The following is a 22,533-nucleotide window of genomic DNA, read 5'->3' as shown; positions in this document are numbered from 1 at the left end:
ACAAGTACTACCGCAAGCTGCCGAAAAGGAACTTGTGACCCGACGACGCCATCCTTGCCAACCATCCTTTGTTGCTTGAATACCCGGAAATCTGCTATGCACCGTTTACCGTGCGTGGGGTTCGGCAGTGCTACGCTCGAGTAGCCACCTATACTCGCTAATCAGTGCGGTCTAACTTTATGTTCTTAGCCCTGAATCATGCTGGGAATTCCGTAGTCTGTGCTCCGTTTGGCCAGTCCCAATGTCCCCTGAATCGAAGCAGCCACAGAGGCTAAGCTCCCATGCCGGCATCTTTGTCCATTCTACTTCTCCGTGTGCGTGTGTGTATTTTGGACAAAACATCCATTTGTCAACGGCTATGAAGCCCATCTTGAGCTGCCACTCTAGAGATTTGAGAGACCAAGATGCAACGTGCTCGCGGCGGTTGTATGAGCTGTCGGCGGCGGAAACGAAAGTGTGACCGCCGCCGTCCGTTTTGCGAAGCCTGTACTCAACGAGGGATCCAATGCCCTGGATACTCAACGCCCCTGCGCTGGGTGGATGGTGCTGCGAATCACTCCTCTGCCGGCGAAGGTAGCAGCAATGCTACTAGCAATCCAGCCGGATCCAACACTCTCGCAAGTCAGATCGCACTCCCGAATCGCCCCAGCCCTCAGGTACAGACGACACATGTTACGGATGAGCTTTTCCATAAGTGTATGCCACAACTGCGCGTGTCCCAGTGCTGACTCGATGAGATATATCACGTTGAGCTCGCTAACAGGGAGTGACGCTTACAGTTCTCCGCACAGGCCTCATGAACCTCTACAGCACATCAGTGTGCTCATGGGTCCAGCCGTTCTTTGTTGAGATGTCTGCCAAGAGCAAATCTCTAGTATTGCTATCTTCCGCCATCCAAGCCTATCTTGATGAAGGTAGCTCGGACATGTCTGTCTCCTCAATGGAGTACGTTGACACTGCTCTGAAGGAGTTTCGGCGCGAAATCGTGGCCCATTACGATGTTATGCCGGCTGCCACGGCGTGCTCTGGCGTACTGCTGTGTGTTCTTCAAGTAAGTGACCCCGATGATAGCCGACTAAGTCCGGCGGACGCTGGATCGCACCACTACCAGTCCCCTCCTTCGACCGCAGATGTCCAGACATGGCATAGATCTTTCAGCTAAGCGAATGGATCACATAGTTCCTTCAAGCCCAACCGTGTACACCCGTCATTGGACTACTCGCCGAAACCTTCCATCTGAATGCTCCTATATCATATCTCAATCCCAATCCCGAGCATGACCTCTCAGTACGGCATGCCTTGGAATTCATCGGTCTCATGGACATGCCCTGTCTCGTACTAGGAAGAAAGTGTCCCTCTCTCGGTATTTGGAGACGCTTTCGACAAGTTCAAGACTCCTGGAAAGGGGGAAGAGTCAAGGCCTTGGAAGTCATCACTGGTGTGCCGCATTCGCTGTTGGATATCTTCGCCGACACCCCGTTCGAGACGGCGGAGGTCTCCATAAGTCGGTTCTGGGGATGGCCAGGTGAAATGGGCGAGTACGTTCAGTGCTTGTTGTGGGATTGTTGGCGGTTTGCCGGTATGCTTCACATCCGCAGACGCGAGCAGCGTATTATAAACGCGACACAGAAAGACGGCCAATTCGTTGGCGACGATCAGCAGGACGCACTGCCAAGTTCAGAAATTGTTCTATACCGTCTAGTATCAGGACTTCATCTCTTTTGTGTGGCGTGTCAGCTGCCCGAGAATCAGCATCTGTTGTGCCGCAATGGCATCGTCTTCCCTCTGATAACGGCATGTCTCGAAACTCGACTCCTTAAGCGGCATCCTGACTGGAAACAAACTGTGGATGACGTGCTGTCGGCTGCTAAGAAGAGGTATCTCTTTCAGTTGGCACGATCTACGTGGGAGCTGCTCGATGAAGCTTGGAAGGATGGTACCATGGAATTTGACCTAGATAAAGCAGCATCACGCAGAGGCCAGGAGGTTTCATTATTGTAGATTACGGGGAAGCTCTGCAGCGTCTTGCTGCGAGCGAAGTCGGAATTTTCTCATCCATTGCGACCATAGATGGTTGCGGTCCTGTAGCCACATGCAATGAAGACAATCAAGGCGAAGGAAGTTGAAGCAATACAGTCACCAGCACCTCAAACCAAATCGTGCGATAATCGTTCCTGCAAACTGGCTACAAGCGTGACGATCTATACACTTACAAGTCCCCCCATCACTCTGCCCCTTGATCAGGTAACTCAAGTCTCCTTCAAGCTCTCTTCCCATCACCCATACGTCTTTCCACCTTGTTCGTCAGATGCTTCTGAGCATCCTTGGAGAACAAGCATCCGACAATCGCGATTGCTCCGAAGCCCAGACTCGCCAGATAAACCGTCTCAAACGCCTTCGAGTACGCAGTCGGAAGCACCTTTGCCACGGCAGCCTTGACGGCACTCGTCAAGCCAGGAAATGCGGCCAGTTTTCCGGCCTGCACTGCCTTTGCAAGGGCCGAGAGCTGGCTTGAGGGCAAACCCGCAGCAACGGCTGGGCCGCGAATAGCTGCCGGGATCTCCGTTGCCAGGCGATTTGACAGGATCGTCGTGTAGACGGCGACGGCGATGGAGCCTCCGGCCGAGCGGATGGACGCGAGGAGACCCGAGGCGAGGCCGATATCTGAGGGTTTGCAGAATAGGGGCGCCAGAGCGAGAGATGCCAGCTCGATGAAGCCCACGAAGAACGGGCCGAGGATGGTGAGGGCGATTCCTGTGTTCAGTGTCTCAGGGGTCAGGGACGCGAGCGCCCCGACGAAGCCGACCATGCAGAAGGTCGCGAAGATGATCCAGTACCGGACGTTGCCTCCCCATTTCACGATGCCTCCTGCGCAAACTTGACCAAGCGCTGTAGCACTTGCCACAGTGGACTAATGACTGTTAGCTGCATGCGAGAGACGTTGGTCTGAGGTCTGCTTACCGAGAGCCAACCGCCGTAGGTGATATCAGTCGTGTACAAGGCCTGAACCTGCTGTGGCCATAGCAAGACAGCGGAGTAGTAAAACATCTTCGAATCTGTTAGCCACGCAGAACTTGTTGGAGGGGGTGGGGGATACTTACTGTAGCAACCGTTGCGCAGCACACAAGTGCCATGAAACCACGGTTGGCAAAGAACTTGATAGGGATGGCAGGATACTTCAGATCCGCAAAGGCCTCCCAGCAGAAGAGTGCCACCAGAAGAACGACACCAAGAACCAAGCTCGAGATGGTAGCTGCAGAGTCCCAAGGGAACATGACGCCTCCCCAAGATACACCCATGAGGAGAAGAGTGAGGCCAGCAGTCCACAGGAAGATGCCAAGATCTTTGCATCATGTTAGCATTGAGGGGATATGAGAGGCCAACCAGGAAAGTCAACTTACAGTCCAGTTCCTTGAGCAGCTCGCGCTTGGTCTTGCGGTCATGGAGAAGCTCAAAGGTGGGTGGGTGGTAAAACAAGTACAGGAGAACGATGGCGAGTCCCACGGCGATGATGTTGACGTAGAAACACCATCTCCAGCTGAGATTGGGGTTCTCGACGAATTTCCGGGCTAAGATATAGTGAGCAACTACATGTATCCTCAAATGGGCCTCTCGCCATCAACTCACCAACGAAAGGGCCAAACGCGGAGATGGGGGCATTGGTCAAGAAGATTAGAGACAAGACGACAGGACGGTACTTGTTGGGAACCAGTTCGCCAACGGCAACGTTGAAGCTCAGCTGGACCGTCTCGCCCAGGCCATAGATGGCGGCACCAACGATGAGTGTCTCGACATTGTGCGCCACAGCACACACGACGATTCCGACGATGGCGACGACGTTGCCACCGATGAAGAACCATCGTCTTCCGAAAAGGTCTGACAAGCGGCCCAGGATCGTGTAGGTGAATGACAGCGAGAGAGTTCTGGCAATGTTGACCCAGGAGATATATGGGCTCGGACCTATCTAATGTAAGCATATGACATCTTTTACATCGTTACCGGATGTACTAACCGATATCAGCGTTGATGAATGTCAGCACGTTGGTTGGCAGGATCAAGAAGATGTATGCCGACATTGCTGAAAGACAAAACCCCTAGATGATATTAGTGAACATCCAGGTCTTGGCAAAGGTGTCGACAAACCGCCATGGCCCCTAGGAATTGAGGAGAATAGTAGTAGCCGGGAGGGAGATCATCGCCGAGCGCCTCGGAACGGATCGAAGAAGCATCGTCTCGGTCGGTATCGCGGTCGAACTCACGGTATTTCTCCAGCGAAGCCCCATCGAACTCGCGATAGGACTCGTTCTTGGAGATATCCATGATGGATGATCGGTATATCGATATGCGGGAACCAGCTCGCAGTATGTCGGTATTTCGAATTGAAAGTCGTCACACGGGTTTCGACGGGCGGGATCTTGCGCGCTCGAGGCCGTGCTCGAGTCTTATACAACCTTTCTCGACCAACGTGCCATCTATAAACGTCGACGGAGGACTGTATATGTGCGGCGTAGTGTCGAATGAGGGTTGAGTGACGGGACAAGGTCAGCAGTGAGATGAACCCCAAGGCATGCAATGCAAGTCTTGGTCTGACTTGCTTGCCGTCTGTCTGTCTGCCTGCATGTGTCCATCTGTTTCTCTGCCCGCCCGCCCCTCCCTCTTCACACGCAGTAACGCGGCTTCACCGTCCCACGGCATACGCATACCAAGGTGTCCCCCGGAAGACTCGAACCTCTTCGAAACTCTTTCACAGAGTCTGGTTGTGCAGTCGGGGCCTCTCCCTGCGCCGGCCTGCGGGGAAGACCACCCCACGACCTGAGCACAACAACTTTGGGATTTCAGCATCTGGCCGCGACAGTGGTTCGAATCATTAGCTCGCTGCTGACTCAAATTGTTGAATCGGGACGGGATATCAAGCTGGTGAAAGGCGCTGCACTGGACTGATAGTTGAAACCCGTTTTGGGGCCGGACCGACGGTACACCAGTCTGATGTGATGGGCGATATTGGTGATGGCTGCCCTCACTTCCCATCACCTGGTCTATCTGCAACGCTGACAAAAACGTGCAGTTGCCAGCGCATGCAACCCAAGTCCTGGTAGGCTTTTCAATACTTCGACTATATTCAAAGAAGGACAAACCTGGCTGGTCGATCTCAACTGGTTTCGGACGACGGGTTTGATTAGTCTAGACGGTGGTCGAGCAAAAGCTTTGGGAGAGGAAGGCCACACAGATCTAGTTCGTCCGGGTTTCTCATCAGACGGGATCTTCTGCTTCTCCCCTTCGAACGGCATGTTTGGAATTAGATCCCGTTCATCTTACAATTTGCTACCTTTCCAATGGGGTTCTCGCTTCTCAGAGAATGCTTTGAGGCCCTCAAGGATGTTCTCGCCCTTTTGCAGCTCTGCAAACTCCTTCTCCAGAGTCCACTCGACTGCTCGCTCTACAGATGCCGTTTCCCAGCCCTGCCTCAATCCAGCTCGAGTGCATATAATGGCATCCGGGGAGTTGGCTGCAATCATCTTGGCATAACGCACCGCCTCCTCGACAACTTTCTCCTTGGACACTACCTTGTTCACGATACCCCATTGCTCCATCTCCCGCGCCGAGACGTTACGCCCCGTCAGCGCTAATTCGCTTGCTCTCTGAAGTCCGATGGTCCGTATGAGTCGCGGCAAAGCGCCGCCTATGGCCGCGATGCCCCTCTTGACTTCGGGAAGCCCAAAGTAAGCGTCCTCGGCGGCGACGACGAGGTCGCAGTTGACTACGAATTCGCACCCGCCACCCATGGCGAGACCGTTGACTGCGGCAATAACTGGTTTCTTGCCCAATCTCCTGCTCAAGGGCTTGAAAGCAGGCGCGTTGCCCATGCGCTGGCTTGGATCGGCGTCGTCGGCCATGCTATTGTTCCACTCTTTGAGGTCTGCTCCCGCAGAAAAGGCCCTTCCCGTGCCTGTGATGATTGCGACGCTGAGATTTGGTTCCTGGTCATACCATTTCCAGACCGAGTCCATCTCCCACTGGGCTGCTGTAGACATGGCGTTGAGGTCTTTTGGCCTGTCCATTCGAACAAGCAATACCCGGGGAGCTGGGTATGAAAGCCTGAGAAAAACTGGCGTTGCTGGCTGCGGTGTTTCTGTCTTGAACCCCATCATGCCGAGGATTTTTCTGATACTGCGGTCCGGTTTGTTTCGAGCTTGTTGAAGCAGTCTTGATGATCTTGTGATGAGCCGTGATCACGTTGCTCACTTGGTGATACTATTACGATGTCAACTGCTTGTGTCGGAGTTCGTTTGCATACTCCCGCCCTCTATTAAGCTTCGCGGGCTCGAATAAAGTCGTAGAACACACGACAATCCTAGCATCCGGTCCTCGAAGGAAACATCCCGGATCCAGGATTCACCTAACCCCCACTCGGGCTATTTTCCGTGGCGCGTCCATCGGGGGAGGGTAAGAAGGCTTCCGCCTGCATGGCACACATCCCCGATGCTTTGTCCTTCCTCGACGGCCATTGCGCCAGGTTTCGCAGGGGCTTTGACTCGCTCTCCAATCGTGCTCAGCGGGACACACGTTTCTGGCGTCTTTACAGCGGTTGAAAGAGGGACAGCGAAATCGTGGGACACCCCGCAGTGATGAGCCACAGGGATGTTCCCGCGTGGATTGCCGAGGCGGCTTGCCTATGCGACTCGCTAGGGAGCTTCCGTCAACGGATCGTTAGGGGAGGGGTTGCGCTCGTTCTCGTCTGTGGGAATTGGGCATGTGTGGCAGGTCACTGTGCACTGAACTGGCCGGGAAGTCAGGTATCATTACGTGACGAGGTGTGTCTACGACATCTTGTGATTGTCTGTTGATCAACTTGACGAGAAGGATGATGGAGAGGTACTTCGACTCTTTGGAACACCAGAGCTAGGTATCGAAGCCTCGAAGGTACAGCAACAGGGAGATACGAGACTGATCACTACAGGTTGCGCAGCGTTCCACGGCGTCGGCACCAAGTAACCCAAAGTAAGACTCACAGCCAAGCGAGCCACTCGATCACGAAGATGGCGACGCCAAGGACGAAGAAGCCAGTCCCTTCTTGGATTGAGAATCCCTACCCGCATATCGAACACAGTCTGATATCCTTTCCGCGGAAACACATCCTTCTTGTCACGATAAACCGACCGGAGCATATGAATTGTCTCCCCGTGGAGGCGACGATAGAACTCGGTGCATTGTGGAAATGGTATGATGCCGAACCGGAGCTGCGATGCGCCGTGTTCACGGGAGTTGGAACCAAGGCCTTTTGCGCCGGCATGGACCTGAAGCAGAGATTGGATATCATCAAGACAAACGACGTCGCCTTTGACTACCCACCAGGTCAATTTGCGGGCATGAGCAATCGGACAGGGAGGAAACCGATCATTGTCGCATGCAACGGCCACGCTCACGGTATACTTGACATTGGAATTTGAGGACATTGCTGCGGATGCAGGTGCTAAGACAGAGCTAATACGGGCTTGTAGGTGGTGGCTTTGAAGCCATTCTCAACGCCGATGTCATCTTCGCTTCACCAAACGCAACATTTCGTCTCCCCGAAGTCCTCCGCGGCGTATCTGCCCTCGCCGGCGCATTGCCTCGTTGCATGATGCTCTTTGGTAATCACCGGACGATGGATCTCATACTCACAGGCCGGACATTATCAGTAGAAGAGGCACACAACTGGGGATTGGTCAAGGAGATTGTGCCGCAAGAGAGGCTTCTGGAGAGAGCACTCGACTATGCTAGCCAGATCGCTGGACTGAGTCCCGACAGCGTCATTATCTCGCGATTGGCGGCGCGGGAAGCATGGGAGACTGGCGTTAGCAGAGCGACTATGCGCGGACAGGAGTTATGGGCCGAGGCAATGCTTCGGAGCAAGAACGCGACTGAAGGACTGGCGGCATATCGTGAGAAGAGAGACCCCAAGTGGTTTCCTTCGCATCTGTAGCTGGGAGGATTTGAACAAAATTTTGGCGGTCACGCAAGCTCGCTACAAGAGATCCTACAGCTCGCAATATCTTCATCCAATGAATCGCGTCGATGGTTTAGTGGTAAAATTCTCCGTTGCCATCAAGCAGCGTCGGGGAGCCGGGGGTTCGATTCCCCCTCGACGCAACTTTTGCTCTTTGTGCCCTCGTAGACTCATCCAACCTCATTTTTGATGCTATCTCGAGATATTTGCGTGGATGTGTGGCCTGCCGAGGTCAACTTTGGTCTTCTCCAACAGAAAATTTGACTACTTGACACTGGCCAGCATTGCCTGATATGCCGATGAGATGCTTCGTTCAAACAGCACGCAATCTGCACGGACAAGCCTTACCTCAACCTGTTGGCCAGTGTCGTCGTTTCCTTCACTTGAACTCTGCCGACTCAAGAAGGACAACTCTTTCTCCTTCTTCTGACTCGAAAAGTCATAAGACGACCGGTATTGCAGCAGTACAGATGGACCTATATTCGCGACTGAGTCCGAGTTTGGACGAATATGATACACGGCGCAAACTCTGCCTCAAAGACGGAAACCTCCTCTGAAGGCCACGAGCTGTATCCCTGGAAAGCTTCCACGTGCGCGGCATAAAGATCACATCTTTGGTTTCGCTTGCAAAATCTTGGCGTAGCCATTGGACCTTCGTGATTGTCAGCGTCCCTTCTCGCAACAAGGAGGGTTTGGCGGTGAGGATGTCACCTGGAGTAGACTTACAGAGCAACTCGTCCATCATCCTTCACGATCGTCTCAAAGACAACATCGTCCACCCCGCCTCCGCTTTTGACAACCCACATGCGCGTCTCGAGGGTGTCTCCGGGATAAACGACGCTCTTGAACCTGGCCCCGTACGCTCTAAAACGACTTGGGTCGCCGCCGCCTAAATTCTGTAGCAAACCGTGTGCAGCCATGTTCCAGGTGCCCAGGCCTTGGAGGATAGACCCCTTGAACCCGGCGCGCTGCCCAAATGCCTCGTCTGCGTGAAGCGGGTTGTAGTCGCCGCAGAGGCGATAAAGAAGAGCTGCCTCAGGGGTGGTCTTGATGATGTGCACGGCGTCCGGGGCGCGATCCGGTGCTTTCACGGCCGGCTTTGTTGGGCCCCGGGGGCCGTTGTAGCCGCCTTGTCCTATGCCGAAGGCGGTGGATGTCATTTTGGTGTAAGCTGTGTTGGTCTTCTTGTCGACCAGCAGCTGTTCTGCTTCAAGAATCATTGCGCCGCCTATAGGTGAGTTAGCCTTGTATTTCGCGATTTCCTACGAAATGCCTGCGCACCCTTGTCATAGACTCCGATGACCTTGCTTCGAATCTCCAAGTCAAGTCCATCCGAAGACACGGGGACGGGGCGGAGGATCTCAATGCCTCTCTCTCCATCCACGGAACGCTGGGCGTTGAATGGCGGACAGCCCGGGACGTGGCCGGTCACGGTGCGGGCAATAAAGTCAAAGACATCTTGGTCCGTCTGCTTGAAGGCTAGATTGATTGGGAACGTGGGGAAGGCGGCAAAGTCTGGGTGCAATTCGTAGAGGAAATGTAACTCTTCCTTCTGACAGCCGATGGCATTCGCCTAGCAAGTGGTTTAGCGGGCGCTTTCATTGACCCAACATAATGGCAGCCACTCATAGAACATGGCTTGAGCATAATCAAGAGATGCAGAGATGCTTCTTACGAAGAGTAGCACATCACGGCGGTTGTAGGCGCACTTGATGGGGGCATGTTCGTAGCCGGCGGCTTTGCGGAAATCAACATTGTCGTAGAGGCCAGATGCGTTCTTTACCGGCCTGTCGTTCGAAGCCATGGCGTGTAGTCTTATTTCTATCGAGTTGAACCGAGTACTTAGTATGATGGTGATTAATGAAGTTGCTGATAGAGAGGTTGACGAAGATTGACATGGCCTCAGCAACAGGCCCAAATGCCAGGGGACACAGACCGCTAAGTAAGACGACTGACCACGCTGTCGCACTGCCGAAATGGCGCTCTCAGGCGCTTGAACCTTGACCGAGGTACTCCGCAGTCTATCCCCTCGGCCAGTCGTGGGTCACAAGTAATGTTGACACTGCGAAAGAGCCCTCCGCGAACTACTCGGTCCAAGGTATTGTCGATCCCCTTTTAGTGACTTCTCAGAGAGAGGGCCTGTCTATTCCTGTCTATTCACATATACACAAAAACTTTCGAGATTTCATAACCTTGATGATCGGGCACGGCTTTCAAATCTGCGTGGCCGGCGGTCATCCTCAACCTTGACCAAGTCAACCGGCAGGCCAACAACTCTGGCACGTAGAAACTCCCCGAGGCTTTTTGCAAACCCATCGAGCACGCTGCTGCTGCTAACGCCCTCCTGTAAGATCCCCTTGATCACAAAATGAACCGCCCAGAGCCCTGGGAACTCGCACCTTTCCACCACGTAACGAGCTTGCCAGTCATCTCCTAGCAGCTCAATGAGCCTCCGTCTTGTCATGAAAGCCTGCAGCCATGGCCACGCTAAAGCGTTGCGTACCCAGAAGCCCACGTTGGCGTTGCCTCCCTTGTCGCCGCTCCGCGCAAAGACGAGATCCCCCAGCGGTCTCCTCACTGACCTGGACAGCTGGACTTTCGACAACGGCACTGTGGCATCGTAATCGGGCTGGCGAGGGGGTGTGCCGCCATCTTGACGTGCCTCGATGGTATGCTGTTTCTCACCACCAATGAAACTCACGAACAGGGGAATCCGGGACTGTGGTATCACGGCCGGGAAGTACCTGACGTACGGCCTCGGTTCCATAGTCCTCCAGTCCATACCTAGATGAAGACCACAATAGCCTTGTAAGCCATTATAGAAGATTGCTTTCTTGAACTGCTCAAACGCTGCCTTGGTCCGAGACTGTGCAAACATGCGGAATTGCGTCGTACATTGCTTTTGAGACCGCGGATCTGCCACTGATGAACCGTACTTCTCTAGGCTCAAAGTCGTAAAATCGGACTGGTTGATTTGGCCCAACACCTGGCTCTTAAGCACTTCGAACTTGAACTCAGTGTCTAGGCCAGTCGCATACGCCGATATCTCGGCCTGGTACCCTCCCATCAAGCAGATGGACACCTTGGTCGTAGACGGTGGCGGCAAACCCCTCACACCCGATAGACGAACGCGACCTTTACCAAGCTGTGTGAAGGTTGCCTTCTCAATATTGGCTACAACATCCGGATTGAGATAGTAGACGCCCTGTATCTCATAAAGCAGTTGCGCCTTGCAAGTATCAACAGACACCAGCCCATTGGAACCCTCCGGCTTCGTGATGACAGCGCCGCCATCGGCTCCGATCTCCGCAATCGGGAACCCGGCATGATGGAGATCTGGCACCTCACGTTGACCGCAGTAGTTCCCTCCCGTCACATACGGTCCGCACTCGATCAAGTGACCGGCCATCAGACTCGCAGCAAGCACATCGTACTCCGTCGTCTTCCACCCATGCCACCACGTCGCAAGCCCCATTACGGGACTTGCATCGGTGCATCTCCCGCAGATGACGATGTCGGCGCCGAGCTCCAACGCACGCACGATGCCAGCCATGCCCGTATAGGCGTTGGCCGCGAGGAGATCGTCACCCTGCGAGTGCGGATCAAACTCGACGCCGGGCTGGTCGAGATGCATGACTCGCCCGAACGCGCCGCGTTTTACGGCATCGGTCACGTTGTCGCCGCTTACCCAGGCGATCTTGACGTCGCGGATGCCAAGGCTTTCAAAGTACGCGTGCGCCTTGTCGGCGAGGCCCCCGGGGTTCAGGGCTCCGCCATCGTGGACGATTTTGATGCCTTTCTCGGCAACGAGGCGCGCTGCGTCGCCGTTGTGCCAGGCGAGTTGCTCGAGGAAGTCTGGCTCGTATCCCAGCTCTGGCTGGGTCTGGAGCTCGATTGCCTTCCAGGCGATGTTGAACTCTGCGAGGTAGTCGGCAGTGATGGCGTCTACATTGCCGTACTTGGCCAGGCGGTATATCTGATCAATGCCGTCGTTGATGGCGCCAGAGCAATTGCCGATGCGTATAGGTCGTCGAGGCGGATCCATATGGCAGGATGAATGTTATTTAGTGTGACTTAACCTTGAATCGAAGAGCCCGCGGATATATCATTCCAGCACTAGAAACGTTATTTCGACGTTGAGGCCATCGTATGACCCTCTCGCCCTTCAAAACACCGAACCGTGCCGACGGCGCCGCTCGAGCTGCCGCCTCGACGTTTTGACCTCGCACATACAGCGTCCCACAAGGATCACCGCAGAAAGTCTGTTTGGCAGAGTTGCGCCTGCGGATGCTCCCCGAGTGCGACCAAGACCATGGTGATTCAGAAGTTTCATGCAGAGGTGCTCTCTTCTCCGCACATCATTGTCTCGGTCTCCCCCCCTCCTCTACCTTGTGGAGGGTTGCTGATTGCATTTCGCCTTAGGGCGACGCTTGAAGGAGTATCTGCCTTTCAGTAGCCAACCTATTCCCTGCTACTCCGCGCCCTCCTTTTGCCTCATTATCCGACGCAGGGAATCGTCGAATAAGGTCCGCAGAAGCCGCTCACTCATCCCGCGCGGTAACTCTAGTTGTCTAGGAAAGGTGGGATGTAAGCGCGAGTTCAACAGCATAAGCGGCTCAAACAAGTTGAGGCTCTTTTGCTCGCCGTCATCGTCGGACTATTTCGTACCGACTGTTCCTGACGCTGATCGAGAATACGACTCTGCGACTATTCCTTTCATCCTGGGATCTTGTGGTTGTTCATGTCATTGTCGAGAGCTCGTTCATCCGACAGTGTGTTTGAGACCAAAACTCAAAAGAGAGAATGCACCGACCATCACGACCATGAGGATATACACATCTAAACGCATCGAGATTCCTCGCGAACTGAACCTCACCGAATTGCTTCACACAAACGCGAGCCCAATACCCGAGTCTCATGTCATCGCCGCCGATAGTTTGACAAACCGGAGCATCACTCTCGGCGAGCTACGGAACCGCGCTGGTCGAATTGCAAGGGGGCTTGCGGAAAAGCTGAATCCACCGGATCAGGCACGATGGGTCATTGTGGTGCCAAATTGTGTCGAGTTTCTCGAGATCTTCCATGCCATTCTCTGGACAGGCGGTGTTGTGTGTCCCATTAACCATGCTCTCAAGGCATCTGAGATTGGCCACGGTATCGCGGTCTCAAGACCTCACTTCATCGTTGCGTATGGTTCAATATTAGAGACCGTCATCCGGGAGGCTGTGGATGTGGCGGCGAGCGAGCTTCGTCAGGAGGGAGTACTCTGGAAACCACCGCCAATACTGTCTATCGTGGAACAAAGCAGACAAGCGAGACATATTCCGGATGACTTTATGGCTTCAAGTCAGCTCACCATACCACACTGGCCAGACACTTCGAAACGACTGGCCTCAATACACCTTTCATCTGGAACAACAGGGAAACCAAAAGGTGTCGAGCTGACGCACTACAACTTCGTCGCCAACGTCATGCAACTCGTCGCCCTAGACCACAAGGGCCAAATGTTCAACTCGGCCTGCAGAATCGTCGCATTCACACCCTGGGCTCACATCGCCATGACCACGGCTCCCCTCTTTCTCGGCCCGTATACCGGCATGTTCCATCACGCGATGCCGCAGTACAGCATCGAAGAATTTGGCAAGCTCGTGGGCTCTACACAAGCGACCATGTTCCAAGGCGTACCGAGCGTGGTGCTGGGCCTGGCAAACTCGGATGTAACGGAGCGATATGACTTCTCCAAGGCACAAGTCATTAATATCGGCGGCGCGCTGCTGAAGCCGGCGCAACTCTCGAGGCTACTCAGCCGAGCGCCTTGGAGGCTCATTCAGGCGTACGGGATGACGGAGGCGGCTGGGTATGTGGCCTACCAGGGTTTTGACGAAGTTGTCCCCGATGGATGTACTGGGAAGCTTTTGCCCGGTATAGAGGCCGCTCTTCACAAGGAAGGAACGACTGAAGACGCACCCCTGGGCGGTCCTGGGGAGTTATGGCTCCGGGGTCCGAATATCACGCGGGGCTACGCATTCAACCCGAGCGCTAACAGGGAGGCGTTCCCCGTCGATGGGTGGTACAATACCGGAGACGTGTGCCGTATAGATGAGCAGGGACGGCTGTCGATTGTTGGGCGAACAAAGGATTTGATCAAGTACAAGGGCTTTCAGGTGAGTCCGACGGAACTCGAGCAGATTCTCAACTCTCATCCTCTTGTGAGGGAGTCTGGCGTCGGTGCCCTCTGGGACGAGAGCCAGTTGACGGAGGTCCCTGCCGCATGGGTAGTGCTGAAAGAAGACGACACGAACAAAATGGAGGGGCGCGAGATTGTTGGAGCTTTGAGGAAAATCCACAAAGCAGTAGACGAGCAAGTCAGCGGTTACAAGAAACTCAGAGGCGGTGTCTGGATTGTCGATAAGCTCCCGAGGAACGCCACGGGGAAGATTTTGAGGAGGGATCTGGTGCGGATGACCGACGGGTTGTGTTCTTTGGAGGGTGGCAAGAAGTTCGTCGCTAAGTTATGAAAGTGGACTTGATCTGAAGATGGATTTGATCCGGACAACGTGAAGAAGTCAGCGTGCCTGTTCCCGAAGGGCCGATGCCACTCACTGTACCCAAAGAGTGTCTATGGCTTTTACTCTCGGCACCCCAGTCTCCGTGGAATCAGTCACTCAGTGTATATTGTAAGAAGCGGTTGAATTCGAGTGCATGTGGAGCTCGGGCAACTCGATATTTCTTCATTGTCACTGGAACGCACCTGTCCATATTGAAAGCCTATCTTCGCCTTACCTCACTGTGTGGCGGAATGAAGCAGAACGATCTTTGGAGGCCAAACTCGAGGCCGCTCGAAGCCGATCTAGACTGGCTCAACCTTGCTGCCAGTCGCTCACCCTGCAACATGCCATGGATGGATGCTGATACCCAATCGTGACTAGCACTCTGTCCGTTTGGACCATGGGTCAGTTGGCTCATAGTTACTCCTACTTGACGGGCCAAATTCCCCTCAAGTCAAAATTGTGGCAGCCGTGTTGAGCAACAGAAGGTTGCGAGTGGTGATAGATCCTTTGATACTCCACCAAGCGAACGGATCTCCGCGGCCACCCGCGGGTCCGATGCGGCCGGTAGTCCACTGCAGTAGATTGATCACCATGATGTTGGGTCTCTATGGATACTCATTGCTGGAATTATCTTGGTCGACTAATGGACATGATACTAGACGGACAACGGTCATGATTTGCCTTTGAATCAGAGCAGTGGTTTCAACAAAGCCATTCTCTGTATACCGCTGAATGCAACGGTAGTAGTCAGAAGGTTGACTCTGGTAACCCGGCATTATGGCCGCCTGGGTACGTTGGGTTTGTTTAGTCAGACCTCATACACTGCATTTGATAGCATCAGCGCCGCCTTGTTGTTGAGGATGGAAGATCAAAGTTAGGCGATGGTATATCCCATCCGTCTCTTGGTTCATGGTATGTAGATAGTCATAGATCCCGTGCCCTCATTTGGAGATGAGGATATCGCCGGAAAGTCGTTACCGAACGAAGTACCCCCTCCCTATTCCATCAAGTCTAAACGGATCTCCGCCAGACAAGATTCCTGTCATTACCCGTTCCCAATGCCTGTATCGTATCACTCATTCGTTACGCCCTCTCCCGCTCCTGTCTGCGGACCTCCTCCTGAAACACATTTCTCCCCGGCGTAGAACCCGGCGGCGGACTCGTCGGCTCAAGCTGGATATCCGCGCTGCCCTTCTGCCCATGCATGCTCCGCGGCTGTCCCGTGGGATGCGCCGCGTTCTGGCGTTCCACCGCGGCAGCGACGGCCGCGTGACGGCGGCGGCGCCTGATGTACAGCCATACCATGAAGGCGGCGATTGCGAGCGAGATGAGGATGACGGGTAATAGGATGGCCAGGAGGTTCGGTCTCGAGTTCGGTGCGTCGGTGTCCATTGCCATTCTCAGGGTGAATACGGGACCTGTGAGGTTTTTCTCTTCGCCCGTGTCCGGGTCGTTGTACATGAGGATGATGGTCATGTTGTTGGAGGTCTTGCTTTCGAGGTCGGTGAGGTGGGGGGTCCAGGGAACCCAGCCATCGCCGCCGCTGAGGTTTGTTACGGAGAATGCGGGTGCGTTGTCGGTGATGCCGTTGTCTACATCGAAGCCGACGATGCCAATGGGCGTGGCGGGGTCTGCGAAGAATGTCGTATCCCAAGTGACTTTTTAAGAATATCGTTAGCAAATCGGGGTTGAGGTACTAGAGGCCGTCCCGCGATTCAGACATGAACGGGACGGGATGAATTTAAGCTTACTGTAGTACGTCGACTCCACGTGTAGAGTGCTACCCCGTCGAGGTTGACAAAACGGCCCATCCTGGCCGACCCTGTTGTTGCACACGGCGAAAACTCCTCCAAATCCCTGGGTATTGCTTGCTTGCGGCGGCGGCGGTACGCCTGTGCTGGTTGTGAGTCCACCGGTGGTGGCCGTGACGGTGTAGACTGAGCCTGTTAATGAGTATGGGGGCGGGCTGATTGTTGTGCGTGCGCCATTGCTAGTGACGACTGATGGTGAGATGGTTCGGGCATTGCCATTTGAGTCAACGGAGATCCAGTCGTTGACCGGACCTGGACCTTGCCGGGGTTGGACGGCCGCGGCTGATGATGAGGTTGCGAACAAGAGAGCCGTCGCCGCAAAGGCTGACACCAGTCGTTGTGTGTTTGTGAACATGGTGTTGAAAGATCTCTCGATGCTGTGCGAAGCTTCAGATGTCGGGGGAGCACAGACGCAGTCGGTGAAAGTGCATGTAGAAGAATCCTCGCCCGTATATTCCTGAGTCGAGTCCACCTTTGTTCGCTCCAATATGATGAGAGGTCTCAAGTTGCAGGAGAGGGAAGGATATCTCGAGGGAAACTAGGTCGCAATGAGCTGCGTCTCTAAGAACAACAGATCGACATGGATCGCAAGAGAAAGCAGAGATCGGCTGGTGATGGACCACTTCGTCCCGGTCCTCTACAGCTCAGCGTGCCGTACCTTGCTGGGTATCAAATATTAAGCGGCACGGCTGAGCAAGGCGAATCCACAAGGAAAGAAAGGGCAAAAAATAAGGACCCAGAAGAAGCGGATGTTTGCCGGCTTGGGGTCTCGCAACGCGTCATACGAACATGGAATGGAGGGGCATTGGGCGTTGGTAGCAAAGCAGCGGTAGCGGTAGCGGATGCAAGCGGCAGTAAGTAAGCACGCAAATGTATCCGTATTCGTTCGCGATTCTCGAGTTCGAGCCGAGTCCCCAAAGTCCAGGGCTGGTTGCGCCAGTTGAGCTAGCGTAGCGCACCACTTTGTGTGTGCGTGTGTGTGTTGGGTGGCTGGAGAGTAGAGCAGATGGCGCTAGGAAACTTGGAGGCTTTAATGGAAGAGGAAGACTCGGACCAGTCAAGTTAGCGACGAGTGGGAAGAAGAGAAGGGGGTGAAATCCAAGGTGGAATGGCCTTTCTTCTTGTGCTCCGCATGTCCCGCTCCCTCAAGCCTAAAGGCCATTTTGGCGAGGGGACCAGCAGTCCAGCACTTGATCATGGGCAATACGGCACCCAATGAGGAGGATGCTGGGCGTGAGGAACGCATGCTTGGCAAGAGACAATCGCGGGCATGGCACGGCAGCGTGGCAACCAGTTGATCATGGGCGGAGAACGCCAAGGAGGTTGGTGATAGGGTGAAGGGCGCAGACAGATGGGCACCATGGTCTTGGAAGATGGAGCTTGGACGGAGTCGACCATCAGTTCAGCACGTTGTTGTCTCGGCAAGCTCCAGAATCAATGGTTGGAACCCGGAACGCCCCTGTCGAGCAAGTGTTGGCGTGCTCTGGGCGCATGTCTCACGGCGTGCCATGGATTTGTGTGTTTGGTAATTAACATAAAGGCACTCACTTTATCTGTATGCCATGCCGCCATTCACGGTGCCGGAGTGCCGTAGTGTCCTCTGTTGAGTTTGCCGGTCTGCCTTGACATTTGAGTATCACAAACTTACGGTGTGGTGACTAGCATCTCTAAAGACTTCAGAAGATCGAACGCCGTCTCATATGTTCTCCTCCTGAAGGATCACAAACTTGACGTTTGACAGGCGAAACTGGAGACAGCTCTGTTTTAGCTCAGGTGAAGCAGACGAACACCATTTGCAACGCCTGTACTGCACAGTAGTGTAGGTAGGGCCGGTGTCTCTTCCGTTTCGCGTTCAGAGGGAAGTTCAGAGGGAGGAGGGGGTTTGATGGCTGGGCTGAACTTTCTGAAGCGACAGCTGCTAGAGCCAAGGCAAGGTGGACTTGGGATTCTCGTCGAGAAGAGGGGCGATACGACTCGGAGAAGACAGGGAACAGCCTCGATACGGGCCATGGGATGGGCGATGAGCCTATTACCGGCACCATCAGAGAGTGATTAGTGCGGGGTTGGAAGCAACTTTGCAAGCCCTGCCCTGCAGCCACCACTCAGCAGCAAAGTCTGATGGCCGCCAAGCAGTTTCTTTGCGTGACAGGAGGGCGGTGGTGCTGATTTATCTGTGCCGTTGCCATAAAATAGCCTCTATCGCCATCCTCGGGATGCGAGATCTGGACTCAGCCTCGTATTCCACTTTTTACAGAGTGACGAGGCATGATCGCGGTCTGCGGGCTATGAGCTGCAAAAACTTCATGTCCGCGACCATAGGTTGTCTAACTGGACAAGAGAAATCAAATGAGAATGTCGGCTGGGCACATTCTCAGCGTCTTCGAAAGTCGACCATGATTGCAGTGCATGGTGTAACACGGGAGTGGTCTAGCTCAGACGCTTCAACGCTCTTGGCTTTGATTTGCTTGTGTCAAGACTCAGAAGATGGAGTGTAAGAAATATTTGTCCGAAGTGGTGGGATGGCAGGATGGTGGATGGCTGCGATTGCGAAGCGTGAGCTCACACAGAGAGGTGGTTGGTCAATGGGCGTCAGGGCAAAGCAAAGGGACGAGTTCAGACACTACCAAGGCCTTGGCTCTTCTCGTACTTTTGCCAAGACTCATTCATGGTTAACAGAGCCGATATGCCGTGTGGTAAGTGTAACGATATGTGATGATCGATCTGTACTCCGTAGAGAACGAGGCCCCGACAGATGCGCCGAGGAGAGGGCCGGAGAGTGGACTCGCCCTACGGAAATGGGGACTCTATGGGAGCGGAGGATTTCTTGCTTGCATTGCGGCCTTTCTTTTTGTTGATTATTAACAACATCGTGACTTCGGTCTATTCCCGTTGGCGAGAATTCAAATGCAAGCACAACCCGTATCTGTGGGCGCTACCAGAGTCCAGCCAAGACGCCGTTCAGGAACCAACATGTGTCATCCCAGATACGCCATACTAGCAGCGGTGAAGCTCAAGCTGGTGGTGCTAGCTTGAAGCTGAATCCGTCACCTTGAGAGACATGTGGACGCACATTCTCTCTTCACGCTCGTGACGCTGTATTGCCCGATCGTGTCAAACTCGGTGAAGACATATCAGCGACAGGTACACAGATAATGACTTGGGCTTTGCAGCTCCATGCTTGTGTTCCGTAAGTGCCTCTCAACATCATGATGAAGTCTCGAGTCGCAACATCTCGACGACGATCCTTGGCCACCACCACATGGGTTGCCCCTCATCGCCAGAATCACCACACCCGCGATCCGCCTAGACCCAGCTCCAAGCAGACGGAAATCCGACGACCTGCCTCCTTCGGCCACCGTCGGGTCGTGGATCCCGCTCCTGTGCCCACTGAACAGACGCAGCTAAGGTTGTCTTGCATGCTTATTCCCCCACATCAAACGTGAGCCGTCCGATAGCATGGCGCGACGCTGCGACGCTACGAAGAGAATGTGCGCCTTTCGAACAACTTTTTCTTTTTCGCGCCTTACTGAATCCGCCACACCAATCCAGATCTTGTTCGACCTGTGTCGCTGGGTGGGAAGCGATGCCTCGACGCCGGATTCGGACCTTGTCTCTCACGATGTTAGATACTCAAGGAAGACTTCTCATTCCGCTTCAGTCCATGTGTTGTCTTCAAGCAAGGTCCAATGCTCAGGGCAACAGATATGAACATTCCTGACTGCATGCCACAACACCAAAGCATCTTGAGGCCTGAGTAGTGAGCCCGTAGCCAGAGACCCAATGCTTCACCCTCGCGATACCCTCATTAACTGCCGTCTGCATCACTCAGCAGCAACGCCATGCAGAGTGGCTGGCCGCAAAAGCAACGCCGGCGCGTTGGCTCAATGCGAGGGACCCAACACGGCCAGACACACACATGTGAGGCGTCGTTCCATCCGTCCACCGTCATCGCAGTCATGCCATCCCTCTCAGGCTTTCTGATCCCCTCATCCAACGAAGACCCTAAGAGCTCCCATGGGTCGACTTACCCACCCATTCCGCCGCCCAGTCGCCGTACCGTCCACCGATTGCGCTAGAGCAGGTGAGCAGCTCCCAAAGAGGCACAGAGGATCGCCCGCTCGCGTACATGTCAACCACTCGCGAGCCGCCGCACAAGGAGGCGATGGAGGGGGGATGATGGAGGGGCATCTTATCCCGAACCAGAGAGCTTTGTCTCTCTCGTTTTTTAAGTGGAGTTTTGGACAGCCACCCTGAAAGTCGACAGATGCCTCGCTACCCGTCTCGCGGGACATGTTCCAATCTGCTCCGAAGCTATTTTGTGGCTAACTGATCTCTTCACCTTGCCACTGAGCTTCCCCTCACCTTGAATATATCAGGGGCATTTTATTTATGTACGCTCGACAGTTCTCAAAGGTGACAGCGTTGTAGCCTCTCGCGATTGCTTGAATCCAGATTTGCTCCTTTACCCCACCCCAGCCAAAATGAAGGGATTGACAACTGCCGCGCTCGCGGTAGCAGCCGCCACCACGGCGCTCGCGCAACAATGCGCCGATATCATTACCCCCAGCTACAATGCTCCTCAGGTCGCCGCTGGCTGGCAAGCACAGCTCGTCGCCAATGGCTTCAAGAAGCCTCGCACAATTCACGTTGACAGCGAGGGTGCTCTGCTCGTCCTGGACGCCGCTGTTGGTGTTTACCGCGTCACATTCAAGGACAATGGCGGTACATGTCTGACGTTGACCGAGAGCAAGCTACTTGTGAACAACACAAAAGTGAGGCTTCACTTCCTTGAATCCCCGGAGGCGGTAATAGTGCTAACATGTCATCCTCCAGCTCACACACGGCATGGCTTTCTCAGAAGATGGCAAGACCCTGTACGCTTCCTCCGTCTCACAAGTCCTCGCCTGGGCCTACGACGCAAAGGCTGGCACCGTCAACGCCGAACCCGCTGTCGTCATCAACAACATGGCCAACAACGACCAGACCACGCGCACCTTGGTCATGTCCAAGGCCTCTAGCAACTGGCTTGTCGTGTCCCGCGGCGTCGACGAGAACTTTGACATTGACGCCCTCGATGCCAACAGCGGTCACGCTCAAGTCAAGGCCTTTGACCTGAGCAAGTCCGGCAACAACCCCTTCGACTTCAACACGGATGGCAAGCTTCTTGGCTGGGGTATTCGCAATGCTGTCGCCGTTGCTGAGGACCCGGCTACGGGTAACGTCTGGGCGATGGACAACTCCATTGATGATATCACGCGCAACGGCGTCGACATTCACGCCAACAACCCCGGTGAGGAGCTCAACCTGCTCGGTACTATTGCGAACGAGACCGACGCCAGCAACTACGGTTACCCGCGGTGCTTTGCAGTCTGGGATACTAGCATCCCGCTCAACAGCTCTCTCAACGTCGGCGACCAGTTCTCCATGGAGCAGAACTCGACCATGAACGATACCCGCTGCCACAACGACTACGTCGCTCCACGCCTGACCTTCCAGTCTCACTCATCCCCCGTCTTCCTCAAGTTCAATGACGATGGCTCAAAGGCCTTCGTGTCGTTCCGCGGCAGCTGTAAGTGTCTCCACCCACCCGATCACAAGTCCATCAGAATTCTAACATAGCGCGCAGTCAACCGCCCTAACCCCGTCGGCTACGCCCTCACCGCAGTCGACTTCTCCAACGGCGAGCCCGTCGCCAAGAGCGACTCGACCGACGCTCTCAAGAACATCATGTACAACAAGGATCTCAGCACCTGCCCCGACCAGTGCTTCCGCCCCGTCGGTCTCGCCTGGGACTCCAAGAACCGCTTGTTCATGACCTCCGATTCAACGGGCGAGATCTACATCCTGCAGCAGACCGACGCTACGCCGACGTCGACGACTCCTGGCACCATTGTCACTGGTACCGCGACCTCGACGGCCAAGCCTGATGCTGCAAGTGGCTTTGCGCCTTCCCTTGGTCTTGGATTTGCTGCGCTGTTGGCGGCGACGTTCTTCTCTTTCTAGACTGATGCAGAGATGAAAATGGCGATTGGGAAGTGAAGTTCTTTGAAACTACGATGAAAGGTGGACTACATCCACCAAAGTTTGAATGATTCCCGGCGAGGCGGTGTCACGATACATGAATATACCTAGCAGATTTCGATTGATGAAGACGTGCAAAACACACCCAGAGTGAGTCCAGCCT

General features: G+C 54.5%; 9 protein-coding genes across 9 annotated transcripts; 5 read left to right on the top strand and 4 right to left on the bottom strand.

Annotated features, from left to right (window-relative positions):
• Positions 1–404: 404 nt before the first annotated feature.
• Positions 405–2,001, top strand: CCOS01_14999 (uncharacterized protein; the record flags this gene model as incomplete). Its single annotated transcript, XM_060463141.1, has 3 exons — positions 405–696; positions 780–1,051; positions 1,180–2,001. The coding sequence occupies 3 exons, from the start codon at positions 405–407 to the stop codon at positions 1,999–2,001; spliced, it is 1,386 nt and encodes a 461-aa protein (XP_060306326.1).
• A 259-nt stretch (positions 2,002–2,260) lies between these two features.
• Positions 2,261–4,320, bottom strand: CCOS01_14998 (fungal trichothecene efflux pump; the record flags this gene model as incomplete). The annotated part of the gene is made up of 7 exons (XM_060463140.1): positions 2,261–2,911; positions 2,962–3,048; positions 3,102–3,343; positions 3,402–3,569; positions 3,628–3,960; positions 4,013–4,094; positions 4,144–4,320. 7 exons carry the CDS (start codon positions 4,318–4,320, stop codon positions 2,261–2,263), a joined length of 1,740 nt encoding a protein of 579 aa, XP_060306325.1.
• Positions 4,321–4,618: 298 nt separating this feature from the next.
• On the top strand, positions 4,619–4,816 carry CCOS01_14997 (uncharacterized protein; the record flags this gene model as incomplete). Its single annotated transcript, XM_060463139.1, has 1 exon — positions 4,619–4,816. One exon carries the CDS (start codon positions 4,619–4,621, stop codon positions 4,814–4,816), a length of 198 nt encoding a protein of 65 aa, XP_060306324.1.
• Positions 4,817–5,312: 496 nt separating this feature from the next.
• On the bottom strand, positions 5,313–6,032 carry CCOS01_14996 (enoyl-CoA hydratase/isomerase; the record flags this gene model as incomplete). The annotated part of the gene is made up of 1 exon (XM_060463138.1): positions 5,313–6,032. The coding sequence occupies one exon, from the start codon at positions 6,030–6,032 to the stop codon at positions 5,313–5,315; it is 720 nt and encodes a 239-aa protein (XP_060306323.1).
• Positions 6,033–7,037: 1,005 nt separating this feature from the next.
• Positions 7,038–7,963, top strand: CCOS01_14995 (carnitinyl-CoA dehydratase; the record flags this gene model as incomplete). Its single annotated transcript, XM_060463137.1, has 2 exons — positions 7,038–7,425; positions 7,500–7,963. The coding sequence occupies 2 exons, from the start codon at positions 7,038–7,040 to the stop codon at positions 7,961–7,963; spliced, it is 852 nt and encodes a 283-aa protein (XP_060306322.1).
• A 630-nt stretch (positions 7,964–8,593) lies between these two features.
• Positions 8,594–12,032, bottom strand: CCOS01_14994 (uncharacterized protein; the record flags this gene model as incomplete). Its single annotated transcript, XM_060463136.1, has 6 exons — positions 8,594–8,639; positions 8,714–9,215; positions 9,269–9,560; positions 9,663–9,808; positions 9,944–10,008; positions 10,180–12,032. 6 exons carry the CDS (start codon positions 12,030–12,032, stop codon positions 8,594–8,596), a joined length of 2,904 nt encoding a protein of 967 aa, XP_060306321.1.
• Positions 12,033–12,810: 778 nt separating this feature from the next.
• CCOS01_14993 (AMP-binding enzyme) lies at positions 12,811–14,505 on the top strand (the record flags this gene model as incomplete). The annotated part of the gene is made up of 1 exon (XM_060463135.1): positions 12,811–14,505. The coding sequence occupies one exon, from the start codon at positions 12,811–12,813 to the stop codon at positions 14,503–14,505; it is 1,695 nt and encodes a 564-aa protein (XP_060306320.1).
• A 1,116-nt stretch (positions 14,506–15,621) lies between these two features.
• On the bottom strand, positions 15,622–16,704 carry CCOS01_14992 (uncharacterized protein; the record flags this gene model as incomplete). The annotated part of the gene is made up of 2 exons (XM_060463134.1): positions 15,622–16,196; positions 16,290–16,704. 2 exons carry the CDS (start codon positions 16,702–16,704, stop codon positions 15,622–15,624), a joined length of 990 nt encoding a protein of 329 aa, XP_060306319.1.
• Positions 16,705–20,830: 4,126 nt separating this feature from the next.
• On the top strand, positions 20,831–22,352 carry CCOS01_14991 (glucose sorbosone dehydrogenase; the record flags this gene model as incomplete). Its single annotated transcript, XM_060463133.1, has 3 exons — positions 20,831–21,121; positions 21,183–21,918; positions 21,976–22,352. 3 exons carry the CDS (start codon positions 20,831–20,833, stop codon positions 22,350–22,352), a joined length of 1,404 nt encoding a protein of 467 aa, XP_060306318.1.
• Between the last annotated feature and the right edge of the window lie 181 nt (positions 22,353–22,533).

Source organism: Colletotrichum costaricense (genome assembly GCF_030867565.1).
Source record: "Colletotrichum costaricense strain IMI 309622 chromosome Unknown Scaffold_22.1, whole genome shotgun sequence".
NCBI lineage: Eukaryota > Fungi > Ascomycota > Sordariomycetes > Glomerellales > Glomerellaceae > Colletotrichum > Colletotrichum costaricense.
The sequence above is the reverse complement of the archived record's forward strand: the minus strand, read 5'-3'. Positions and strand labels throughout refer to the sequence as shown.